The sequence below is a fragment of the Dama dama genome, chromosome 7 (assembly GCF_033118175.1).
Source record: "Dama dama isolate Ldn47 chromosome 7, ASM3311817v1, whole genome shotgun sequence".
NCBI lineage: Eukaryota > Metazoa > Chordata > Mammalia > Artiodactyla > Cervidae > Dama > Dama dama.
Window position 1 is genome coordinate 7,970,644 of NC_083687.1, and position 14,128 is coordinate 7,984,771.

At 36.7% G+C, this 14,128-nt stretch overlaps 1 protein-coding gene across 1 annotated transcript in view; it reads right to left on the reverse strand.

The window, feature by feature from the left end:
- Positions 1-14,128, reverse strand: part of HCRTR2 (hypocretin receptor 2) — a 132,357-nt gene that overhangs the window by 17,301 nt on the left and 100,928 nt on the right. Inside the window, exon 4 of the mRNA XM_061146050.1 lies at positions 2,772-2,887. Coding sequence (XP_061002033.1) covers positions 2,772-2,887 — 116 coding nt within the window. The remainder of the gene's footprint in view (positions 1-2,771; positions 2,888-14,128) is intronic.

Here is a 14,128-nt window from a genome sequence, read left to right on the forward strand (position 1 = left end):
TCTTCAATGTAGTTTTGAACTTACTTTAGAGTTTGAGAAATGGAGAACTATAACGAAGACGTAAACTGGTTGGGATTTGGCAGTTATATAATTATTTAACAAGCACTTTTGGAATACTTTTTTTGTGTAAGCTAACATGTTAAGTGTTGGGAAGATGATGAGCAAAACAGATTCATGTACATACAAGAAATTTGGAAGTTATGTCATTCTGTAAATAAATAAATAAACTAATATAAGCATCTTATCTATTTAATGTATACTAACAAGTAAAAATATGGAAGTAAGGATGCACTTAATACTGGGAATATTTCTCATTAAAATGTCAACCTAAATCTACAATATTTTTATGCCTACATGCTCACCAATGTGTTTTCTAATTTTTCTGTGAACTTTGTTCTCAGTGACTGAACACTGGATTCCCCTCTTTGCTTATCTATCAAAACTTTCCCAGCACTTTCTCTCATTCTTCCACTAACGTTTTTCTTATAAAGTATTTATTGAGCAACCGGAATGTGATAAGCAGGTTCTAGTCGTAGGGCTACAAGATGAAGACTAGTCTGTACATTCTCTGTCTTAGTAGATTAGAACAGACAAAAAATCATTATCATGTTACTTAAAAGGACTATGAAAGAGGTCTAAGAAAGCAGTAACAAAAATCAATTCAAAACATGCTTGTTATTTTAGAAATATAAGCAGAGTGAGTTGAAAGGCCAAATAACAGCATATACTATGAAGATATTTTTTTTAACAAGCACTTTTCACGCGTGAGGCACTTGAATTGATCCATCTAAGTGTATCGACTCTGTGAGCTGAATGCTATGTATCCCACTTGGCACAGAAATGTAAGTAATTGACAGAATTCATGCATGTGCTAAACTGAAGTGTTAGGATTTAAACTGATGCAGTCTGGACCTTCAGTCTGTGTTTTTAATTTCTGTATTATATCAGCTCTGTTCATTCACTTCCCCAGCTTGCAAGGAGAACTCCATTTGTTCAAGCTTAACCACATGACTTGTCGGAGCCAGTGAAAAGTGAGGAGACTTAGCATGTGCCCGTTCAAAGCAAACATTTTCAAAGAATTTGCATGTTTTTTCCAGCTCTCTTGCCCTTTCCCTGGATCCCAAAATGGCACACTCAGGGGAGTGCTGCTCCTTTGGATGAAGTTCTGAGCTGAGAAGACCAGGGGAGCACAGCCACAGTCATCCTCACCACTGACAGAGAACATGAGCAAAATAAGCTGTTGCAAACCAGGTACCTTGGGCTTTTTCACAGCAGAATAACTGAGCAAAAATGGAAGAGTATGACAATACTTACCAGAAGGTGGGGTACAAAAGGAAAAAAAAACAAACAAAAACAAACACTGAAATATTTGCAGTTGACTTCATGGCCAGGTGGAGAGTGTTGAGGAAACTCTCTCTAGGACCTGGAAAATCACCATTCGTGACTTATAGTGATACACATTTGTTATTTTAATTGCAAAGATTGGGGAACAGAATGCATTTATGAGGTCAGAAAAGAATTGACTTAAAAAATCGAAGAAAAGGAAACATTTGGAGACATACAGGGTTGAAAAAAGCAACTGTTGCTCCCATGCAAAGGATAAAAGATGATTGTGAAAATTGCTTTGAATAATAAAGGATGAAGAAGATCCGAATTAAGACTCATATTCACCCCCAAATAAAAGTTTTATGAAATCCTTTTAATGAGGAAAGTGGCCCAGTAAATTCTTTCAGTTGGATAAAATATGTCAAAGCCAACAGACTAAGAACATGGCTTTCCACAAACTCAAACTACTGGCAATAACTTTAGGAAAAGAGACAGATACATTTCTGAGAAATGTGGCATTTTAAGAAACAATTTGCAAGTATAAGAAGCTGAGTTATATCCTTTGTCTGTCTCTTTATGAACCACTACATGTTCCTTGATTGATTTCAACTCATCAAAATTCAGCTTAAATGTTACCTGGTCAGAATTAGATCCACCTCCACTGAGCTTTCCTCTGATCTCCTGTGGCTTATACTTATTAAGGTGATTTTTATCCTGCAACTGACTATTTCCTTCTTCTAGACTATGAATTCATCAGTGCCACAGACTGGAACTTTTATCAGACATGTATGTGAAAGAAATGCAAACATTTGATGAATGAATAAGCTGAGTGAATGAATACAGAGCAAAATTATATAACAAATTTCAGTACTCTCAAATCAGCATTATAAACAATTTCTAAAATTCTCAATTCTGCCTGATTCTTCTAAACAAAATAAAATCTTTGAAGTTGGAGATTTACTCACATAATAAAAATGCATTATATAAATATTTGCTTGCAGTCTCAGGAAATTTTAAAGGAATTTTTATTTATTTCTCATAAAAAGTAAAATGTATAATATTAGTCCTAGACAAAAATCAAGTCAATTAATCACAGAGGTTTAAAATTTAGCCATTAAGGCAGTTCATAAAATAACATTTCCTAAATATCACCCTTAAAATGCCTAGACCAGGCAAGAATATTGGATGGGTAGCCATCCCATTCTCCAGGGGAATCTTCCCAACCTGGGATTGAACCTGGGTCTCCTGCATTGCAGGCAGATTCTTTACCATCTGAGTCACCAGGGAAGCCCATTTTTATGACTAGGCTTCATTATTTAGTGGAAAACGTTATTAGAAGAACACACAATCCTTTGCTAAACACATTATATTGGTTCAATTCACTCAAATTTTGTTTTCAAGGACATTGTAAAGAAAACACAAGAAAAGTATTTGAAATTACTTACTTGTCTACACCAAAGTTTACGAAATATTTGTAGGTAGGCCAACACCATAAGACACAGTGGTGCCATGTATGTCACCAGAAAGAAACAGATGTGATACATCTTGGGGTAAATTTCACCTGGAATGAAAGTCCAAATAATAAAGTCTTATGTTATAATTCATAGATTTTTTTAAAGGCACATTTGCCAATGTTTTGCTTTTAAAATACACTTTACCTTCTATATGATTTTACTGGCATGGTATATCTACAAAGGGAAAAGTGATTTAAAATATCAGCTACTTACATTTAAGTATTAAATTTTAGGCAAAGTCTTAATGTCATTTAATCTACTCAGAGAGAAAAGCCAATTAAACGTTATTTTAATTTGTGCTTCATGTATTAAAAACCCATTTTTTCTCTTGATTACATTTGGCTATTAATAAAACAATTTGGATTGTCCTATATTTGGATTTACAAGAAGGGACATTATGCAAAATTTAATTGCTAATGCTTTTGTTAAAATTGCAAGAGACTGTAAACTAAGTTGATTCCTCTTAATTTCTTTCTTAAAAATTGGGAAATTATTCCCAGTTCTATCTGCAAATACAAATTTGGAATGTTTTTTTAAAAAATAAAACAGCAAACATTTGATAACAATTCTTTTTGTTGACTTCCTAGAACATATACAAAATGCTTTTTTACATAAGTTGTGTTTGTGTGTTAATGCATGTACTTTTAATTAATGAAATTTTTAGGATTCTTTAGATTTCAAACCAATATGGGTATTTTCTTATCAATAAGGCATAAGCACATCTAGGATTGTAGTAATTTCTTATTTATCGTTAATTCTATGTATATAAGTGACATGTATCACAGATTAAGACATTTATTAAGGAATCAACCAATTGAATGGCACTGTGGCTTAATATTAATTTTTAGCTTTTCTAAAATATATTCATGGCTGACTTTTAAGATACTTTAAAGGATATTTCTCTTATACTAGTATTTGAATGTCACAGTGATCCAGCTACTTTTACTTAATGCAAAACAAGAAACAATATATACTAGATGGGTACCATGGATATTAAATGCCACTAACTAGATACAGTTCTAACTAAGTGCTAGCAAAATAGATTTTTTTTAATTCTAAAAATTACATAACTTATTTTGAGCTTGATATTGACAATGGGATTGGTTCTATACTATTATGGAAGGACAATGCTATCATTTTTATAGATTATATTTGTTTCATTACTTCAGAAAGTGTTTTGAAGCATGAAGACTCAGTTATGTGATCAAATGTGATAACAGCAATTTATCCTCAGGTTTAGCCAAAAATAATTATGATGATGACCATGCCCGCTGATAACAAAGGTTGACAATTCATTGACTTCTTACCGAATATGTTTTAAACATATCAATGAGTTAAATATCCTCCATAATATTGATTTCATAGCCTTATCTTCTAGAACTTAATAGTCTTATTTTTACGCTTAAAACTGCCTTCTTTCTCAGACAGATGTCTTTCCCAACTGCTATCTTTAGAGAGGATGGCAGAGTGTGTGTGGGGCCAGGAGCTCTAAGAGATCAACTTGAGGTGTCATTTTTAACTTCCTCGGGGCCCAGGTGGCTCATGCTGAGCTCATCAGCTTCTGACTTTCTTTCAAGTTTGTCCTGTAAAACAGGCCAGTTACATAAAAAGTGAGAATCTAAGCAGTCTGAAGGGAAGAATAACAGACATCCTTTTCCTTTGAAGCTCCACAGTCCATGCAGCTTGAGGGGAGCCAATTTAAAAGGAACTGGAGAGTTACCTCAGCACTTCCCAGGCACCTGAGTGGCTTTGAACTTTTATTTGTTTTGAAGAAAGTGTCACACAATTTTCCTGCACAAAAATGTACCTTTGAAGCACACATACCCATGAATCCCTGATGTCTGCCCCAAACTAAACTGAGTGAGTGGAGACAGGTAGACTTGGTAGGTCATTTGTTTTTTAAATGCAGAGATGGATATCAACACTCTGATAACAGCCTGCAGTTTTAAAAAGATGGGAAGCAAAGCTCATTCTGCAAGTGACATATTTATAAATAGTTGGAAAAAGATGTAATTGACCAGTAAAGGCATATTATGATAATGAATGCCAACACAGACAAAAGTTGATCAAGCAAAATTATATTTGCAGGCTAGGATAGGTTGTTTTACTCAAGAGATCATTTTAGATAATTGGGGAAACATAATCATCTTAAATTCCTCATTTCATGCTCACAGTCTAAGCTAATTGAAAACCCAGAAATACCACTGAAAGTTTAAATTATATGTGAAAACTATCTTTGATTTTTCTCTGCACTTGATGAGAAATATCTTTTATATATTTTAAGACATTCATATGTCTAGAAAGGAGCTACATAAAATGTATTCACTTAAGCATTCCCTAAATTAGAAAACAGCATTTTAAAGATTAAAAGCTAGTAAAATTTGGTGTCTCTACTCAACGGATAAATAGGCATAATCTGCATAAATTCTTGTATATATAACAAATCAACAAATAAGGAGCAAATGTAGATCTTTCTATAGTCTTGATCTATGGAGAGAGAAACATGGAAACTTAAATTGCCATATGTAAAATGGATATCCAATGGGAATTTGCTGAATGTCTCAGGGAACTCAAACAGGGGGTCTGTATCAACCTAGAGGGGTGGGATGGGGAGGGAGATGGGAGGGAGGGTCAAGAGGGAGGGGACATATGTACATCTATGACTGATTCATGTTGATGTTTCACAGTTGAAAACAACAAAATTCTGTAAAGCCGTTATCCTTCAATCGAAAAATAAATTAAAAAAATCAGATTAAATAATAATATGTATTGGACAGACAAAACTTAAATGAGTTGAGGTCCATTATTAAGTGAACATGTTAATATAATTATCTAAAAATGATATTTTCTCCTTCATGTTATACCTATCAAGAATTCAATGGAAAAAATAATATAATTTTCCAAATTTTCAATTTGGACAGTCTTTTCAAAGTTCATGTATCCATTAAAGTGTACATTAATCTTTCATATATTTTATATCTTTTCCCTGATAAATGTTTTCAATAAATGTTCCTATTAATAAACACACATATTTATATACTTTCCCAATCTGACAATAGGCCAAATGCCATGATGTAAAGAACATCTCCATTATTATTATTATTTTTCAAACCACTAAAGAATAATTTGAGAGTACAATCCAAGAAGAGGGAGATTATAAATCCCCAGTATCCAAAACAATGTTTGATAAACACTATATGCTCATTAAAAGTTGGATTAATGACTGGTAAAAACATATCTTGGATTGAGTGCAGAAAGAAAGTTACTTTCTTCCATTAGGATTTATCCTGTGGAAGTATTTACAAACCAAGAAAACAAGAAAGTATGGTTACAATTTTTAAAGAATTTAAAAATTTCAGGTGTATAAATTAATGTGACTGAAGCAAACAATGAACATACACAAAGATCTTTTAAAAATCTTTAAAATAAATATTAACACGTTTTATTTTTGAGTGTCAGGTGTATGTGCCAAGAACTTAATGGCTTGTGGTTTTTTATGAACAAACTGTAGGTAATGAAGAACATAATGAGTTGCATTAATTATATATCCATAAAATATTACACATTTGTGGTCTTATTTTCAGCAAGACAGAGTTCTCATTTTGTACCATGAGGGAGACAGTATTTGCAAGATTTTCCCCAAAGTGACTTGATAGATATGAATCTACATGGTTTACACTCTTTCCACGCTGTAGTATTGGTTGTAGGATGATTATGACATCTCTGTATACTTTTAGAGTTAGATCATTGATTTAACTTAGGGTAAGATAAGAAAAATAACAGGTAAATAACAGAGAGGGAACACAGCTCCACCCATCAACAGGAAGTTGGATTAAAGATTTACTGAGTATGGGCCCCGCCCATCAGAACAAGACCCAGTTTCTCCCTCAGTCAGTCTCTTCCATCAGGAAGCTTCCATAAGCCTCATCCTTCTCCATCAGAGGGCAAACAGATTGAAAACCACAATCACACAGAAAACTAACCAATCTGATCACATGGACCACAACCTCATCTAACTCAATGAAACTGAGAGCTGCTGTGAGGTGTCACCCAAGACCGTCGGGCCATGGTGGAAAGGTCTGACAAAATGTGGTGCACTCAAGAAGGGAATGCAAACCACTTCAGTATTCCTGCCTTGAGAACCCCATGAACAGCAGGAAAAGGCATCAAGGTAGGACACTGAAAGATGGACTCCCCAGGTCAGTAGATGCCCAATATGCTACTGGAGATCAGCGGAGAAATAACTCCAGAAAGAATGAAGAGATGGAGCCAAAGCAAAAACAACACCCAGTTGTGGATGTGACTGGTGATGGAAGTAAAGTCAGATGCTGTAAACAGCAATAATGCATAGGAACCTGGAATGTTAGGTCCATGAATCAAGGTAAATTGGAAGTGGTCAAACAGGAGATGGCAAGCATGAATGTCGACATTTTAGGAATTAGAGAACTAAAATGGACTGGAATGGATGAATTTAACTCAGATGACCATTATATCTACTACTGTGGGCAAGAATCCCCTAGAAGAAGTGGAGTAGGCCTCATAGTCAATGAAAGAATCCAAAATTCAGTACTTGGATGCAATCTCAAAAACGACAGAATGATCTCTGTTCGTTTCCAAGGCAAACCACTCAATAGCACAGTAATCCAAGTTTATGCCCCAACGAATAATCCTGAAGAATTTGAAGTTGAAATTGAAAGGTTCTTTGAAGACCAACAAGACCTCTAGAACTAACACCCAAAAAAGATGTCCTGTTCATTATAGGGGACTGGAATGCAAAAGTAGGAAGTCAAGAAACATCTGGAGTAACAGGGAAATTTGGAGTTGGAGTACAGAATGAAGCAGGGCAAAGGTTAAAGGAGTTTTGCCAAGAGAATGCACTGGTCATAGCAAACACCCTCTTCCAACAACACAAAAGAAGACTCTAATTATGGACATCACCAGATGGTCAATACCAAAATCAGATTGATTATACTCTTTGCAGGTAAAGATGGAGAAGCTCTACACAGTCAGCAAAAACAAGACTGGGAGCTGACTGTAGCTCTGATCATGAACTCCTTATTGCCAAATTCAGACTTAAATTGAAGAAAGTAAGGAAAATCACTAGACCATTCAGGTATGACCTAAATCAAATCCCTTATGACTATACAGTGGAAGTGAGAAATAGATTCAAGGGATTAGATCTGATAGACAGAGGTCCAGAAAAACTATGGATGCAGGTTTGTGACATTCTACAGGAGACAGGGATCAAGACCATCCCCAAGAAAAAGAAATGCAAAAAACCAAAATGGCTGTCTGAGGAGGCCTTACAAATAGCTCTGAAAGAAGAGAAGCACAAGGCAAAAGAAAAAAGGAAAGATAGACCCATTTGAATGCAGAGTTCCAAAGAATAGCAACAGGAGATAAGAAAGCCTTTCTCAGTGATCAGTGCAAAGAAATAGAGGAAAGTTACAGAATGGGAAAGGCTAGAGATCTCTTCAAGAAAATTAGAGATACCACGGGTACATTTCATGCAAAGATGGGCACAATAAAGGTATGGACCTAAACAGAACCAGAGGATATTAAGAAGAGGTGACAAGAATACACAGAATAACTATACAAAAAAGATCTTCACAACCCAGATAATCATGATGGTGTGATCACTCAACTAGAGCCAGACACCTTGGAATGTGAAGTCAACTAAGCCTTTGGAAGCATCACTACAAACAAAGTTAGTGGTGGTGATGGAATCCCAGTTGAGCTATTTCAAATCCTAAAAGATGATGCTGTGAAAGTGCTACACTCAACATGCCAACAAATTTGGAAAACTCAGCAGTGGCCACAGGACTGGAAAAATCACTTTTCATTCCAATCCCCAAGAAGGACAATGCCACAGAATGTTCAAACTACTGCACATTTGCACTCATCTCATATGCTAGTAAAGTAATGCTTAAAATTCCCCAAGCCAGGCTTCAACAGTACATGAACTATGAACTTCCAGATGTTTAAGCTGGATTTATAAAATCAGAGGAACAAGAGATCAAATTACCAACATCCATTGGATCATTGGAAAAAGCAGGAGAGTTCTAGAAAAACATCTATTTTTGCTTTATTGACTATGCCAAAGCCTTTGACTGTGTGGACCATAGCAAACTGTAGAAAATTCCTCAAAAGATGGGAATGCCAGACCACCTGACCTGCCTCTTGAGAAATCTGCATACAGGTCAGGAAGCAGCAGTTAGAATTGGACATGGAACAAATGACTGGTTCCAAATCAGGAAAGGAGTACATCAAGGCTGTATATTGTCACCCTGCTTATTTAACTTACATGCAGAGTACATCATGAGAAACGCTGGGCTGGATGAAGCACAGGCTGGAATCAAGATTGCCGGGAGAAATATAAATAACCTCAGATATGCAGATGATACCACCCTTATGGCAGAAAGCAAAGAAGAACTAAAGAGCCTCTTGATGAAAGTGAAAGAGGAGAGTGAAAAAGTTGGCTTAAACTCAACATTCAGAAAACTAAGATCATGGCATCTGGTCCCATCACTTCATTATGAATAGTTGGGGGAAACAATGGAAACAGTGACAGACTTTGTTTTCTGGGCTCCAAAATCACTGCATATGGTGACTGCAGCCATGAAATTAAAAGACACTTACTCCTTGGAAAGAAAGTTATGATCAACCTAGACAGCATATTAAAAACCAGAGACGTTATTTTGCCAACAAAGGTCTGTCTAGTCAAACCTATGGTTTTTCCAATAGTCATGTATGAATGTGAGAGTTGGACTATTAAGAAAGCTGAGCGCTGAAGAATTGATGCTTTTGAACTGTGGTGTTGGAGCAGACTCTTGAGAGCCCCTTGGAGAGCAAGGAGATCCAACCAGTCCATCCTAAAGGAAATCAGTCCTGAATACTCATTGGAAGGACTGATGCTGAAGCTGAAACTCCAATACTTTGGCCACCTGATGTGAAGAACTGACTCATTGGAAAAGACCCTGATGCTGGGAAATACTGAAGTTAGGAGGAGAAGGGGACAACAGAGGATGAGATGGTTGGATGGCATCACCGACTCAACGGACATTAGTTTGAGAAAACTCCGGGAGTTGGTGATGGACAGGGATGCCTGGTGTGCTACATTTCATGGGTTCGCAAGGAGTCGGACATGACTGAGTGACTGAACTGATACTGAAATATAAGGAAGGAATACAGTTTATGAGTTAAACACAAATAACAGATACTTCACAATAAACATTTTTTTTAACTAAGCTAAATGGTATTTGGACTTTCAAGATATTTGAACTTTAGAGAGCTAACCCTGTAAAATATAACGCCCTACAGTGACTTTGTTGCTGTTTTTCAGTCACTCAGTCATGTCCAACTCCAGACCCCATGGACTGCAGCACACCAGGCTTCCCTGTCTTTCACCATCTCCTGAAGCTTGCTCAGACTCATGACCATTGAGTCAATGATGCCATCCAGCCATCTCCTCCTCTGTCATCCTCTTCTCCTGCCTTCAATCTTTACCAACATCAGGGTCTTTTCTAATGAGTCAGCTCCTTGCATCAGGTGGCCAAAGTATCAGAGCTTCAGCTGCAGCATCAGTCCTTCCAATGAATATCCAGGGCTGATTTCCTTTAGGATTGATTGGTTTGATCTCCTTGCAGTCCAAGGGACTCTCCAGGGTTTTCTCCACCACCACAATTCGAAAGCATCAATTCTTCAGTGCTCAGCTTTCTTTTTGGTCCAAGTCTCACATCCATACATGACTACTTGAAAAACCATAGCCTTGACTGGATGGACCTTTTTTGACAAAGTGATGTCTCTGCTTTTTAATATGCTGCCTTGGTTTGTCACACCTTTTCTTCCAAGGAACATATTTTAATTTCATGGCTTCACTCACCATCTGCAGTGATTTTAGAGCCCAAGAAAAGAAAGTCTATCATTGTTTCCATTGTTTTCCCATATATTTGCCATGGGACTGGATGCCAGGATCTTCATTTTTTGAATGTTGAATTTTAAACCAGCTTTTTCACTCTCCTCTTTCACTTTCATAAATAGGCTTTAGTTCTTCCTCACTTTCTGCCATAGGGTGGTGTTATCTACAGGTCTGAGATTATTGATATTTCTCTCAGCAATCTTGATTCCAGCTTGTGCTTCATCCAGCCCAGTGTTTCTCTTGGTGTACTCTGCATGTAAGTTAAATAAGCAGGGTGACAATATACAGTCTTGACGTACTCCTTTCCCAGTTTGGAAGCAGTTCATTTTTCCATGTCCGATTCTAACTGTTGCTTCTTGACCTGAATATATGTTTCTCAGGAGGCAGGTAAGGTGGCCTGGTATTCCTATCTCTTTAAAAATTTTCCACAGTTTGTGGTGATCTACACAATCAAAGGCTTTTAGGATAGTCAATAAAGCAGAAGTAGGTGTTTTCTGGAATTCTCTTGCCTTTTCTATAATCCAGCAGATGTTGGCAATTTGATCTTTGGTTTCTCTGCCTTTTCTAAATCCAGCTTGAATATCTGGAAGTCCTCAGTTCACATACTGTTTAAGCCTAGCTTGAAGAATTTTGAGCATTACTTTGCTAGTGTGTGAAATGAGTGCTATTATGTGGTAGTTTGAACATTCTTTGGCATTGCCTTTCTTTGGGACTGGAATGAAAGCTCACCTTTAGCTTTACGACCCTATGGACTGTAGCCCACCAGTCTCCTATGTCAGTGGGATTTCCCAGGTAAGAATTTGGAGTGGTTATCCTTTCCCTTCTCCAGGGGATCTTCTGACCCAAAGATCAAACCCAGGTTTGAACCCTTCTGATGACTAGCTTCTCACTATCACACATTTTTGTCCAAGCTTAAAAATTTTAAGTTAAACATAGACTTACAGGGACTTCTTTGGTGGTCTCGTGCCTGAGAGTTTGCCTGCCAATGCAGGGGACACAAGTTTGAATCTGGTCCAGGAGGATCCACGTTCTGCTGGCAACTAAGCCCACGAGCCATAACTACTAAGCTGTGCTCTAAATCTAAAGCCCATGAACCACACCTATGGAAGTTCGTGGACACTAGAAGCCCATGCTCTGCAACAAGAGAAGCCACTGCAATGAGAAGTCCTTGCGCTGTAACTTGAGAGTAGCCCCTGCTCACTGCAACTAGACTAAGCCCTGGCATCAACAAAGACTCGGTGAAGCCAAAAACAAATTAATTAATTAATTAAAAAAAGAAAAGAAATGTAGACATACATAGCTTATATTAACAAAACTTATCCTATGCAAAAGTCAATATAATAAACTAGATGTCTAATGAGCAGAATGATAAAAACCTACTTTTCATTTTTCATACACTTCTTGAAAACATAAAGTTATATTGATTTCATTTAATGTATGAAAAATGAATATAATATCTTTTATTGCTTGATTTTGTGGATGATCAACTCAATACAGTATTACTTTGCCTTTAAAAACATTTAGAATAATTAAACACCAATATAAAATCACTTTCTAATAGCTTTTCTAAATGACTTCTGAAAACTGAATTTAGGTTTTTAGATATTTGACAATAATTTCTTATTTTTTAAAGAAAATACTCCTTCTATAAGTAGAGGTAATAAATATTACCTATAGGTAATAAAACGTGTGAGGTTAGGATGAGTTTTAGAGATTTATATCTGTTGCTTAAAGGTAATTGGAAAATAATGCAGCTATTTACTTAATCATAATGACTAACTGGATCCCCTAATTCTACAATCCTTTTGCTCATTGGGGTTAATTAAACTTAATCATTTGGGGCATCACTAAAAAAAAGACAAGACAAGTTTATAAAATCAGTCTGCCAAACTTATAAATGAAGGTAATTACCAAAATAGAGAAAATACTACTGACTCATATTGAATAATAGGTGGGAATTTTAATCTAATTACTGTCTCCATGAACTTACAGATGATCAATGTGTGAGTTGAAAGCAGCTCTTTTGCCTGTTTCTCATTTGCCCATTTCTGTCCCCCCTCTAACCTCAAAGTGGGTTTCCCTGGTGACTCAGATGAATCCACCTGCAATACCGGAGATCCAGGTTTGATCCCTGAGTCAGGAAGAGCCCCTGGAGAAGGAAATGGCTACCCACTCCAGTATTCTTGTTTGGGAAATCCCATGGATATAGGAACTTGGTGAGTTACAGTCCATGGGGTTGTAAAGACTTGGGCATAACTAACGCACACACACACACACACACACACACACACACACACACACACACACACACCTTAATAGAATCTAATTACAGGAATGAGATCACTAGGTAATTTAACCTAACTCCTGACTTAATGTTCTCCTGAATGTGCACTATGCCTTGCCTACCCTGCTGGTTCTTTTCCTAGATTTAAAGAAGTAAGAATGAAGGACTAAGTAGTGAAAGAATGACTAGTTACCTCCCCTCAGTAGCTCCCGTAGCAATCCTGCAGACAGACCATCCAGACAATATGAAGAGAGAGTCAGCCAGTCTGCACACAATGGAGACAAACGCAGAAGCCAATCTCTTGCCTCAGTGATTCTCTAAGATCCTTTCCCTCTTTTTCCCTTTAAAAATTGTCATGGCTGAGAGGATCTTTCAGTTGGTCTTGGGACATAAGTCCACCTTCTCCCCAGATTGTCAGCTTTTCTGATTGAATCACATTTCCTTTATCCTGAAACTTTCCTTTCAATTACCTGTGGCAAGCAACCAAACCTGGGTTCAGCAACACTTCGATTTAAATGAGCTTGTTTGTTTCATAATATTGAACAAATAATTTAATTTATGGTTCAATTTCATCATGATTAACTAAATTACTTGAATCAAGAGATCTTTAAACTCTTTTCCAAATAGAACTCATTGTATAGGAATTACCTAAGAGACATGTCATAGTTGGTCCCCAGCCCACCTTTCCCCAAACACAATTCTTTAGATTGTCTACCCTGGAAATCCAGAAACTATAAGTTTGAATTCTCTTACTTTCTTCTGCAAGGGATGGTGTCCATTGTGTGGGTTTTCCTTCTTCTTAGGACACCCTCAGTAGTTTTTCCCTTTCCCCTCTTCCCAGTCTGGAAAATCTTTGCTCATTTTTTAAAGGAGTAGATTATAGTCATGTAATCAACCAAATTATTAAATTGTGCCCTGAGAGAGAATCATACTCATGCTGTGAATTTCCACAGTTTTAGTCTTTCTTAAACTGAAAAATAATTGAGATATTTAAACACTATACAGAAAGTGAAAGTGTTAGTTGTTCATCCACGTCTGATTCTTGCCAGGGCCCTCTGTTCATGGGATTCTCCAGGCAAGACTAGA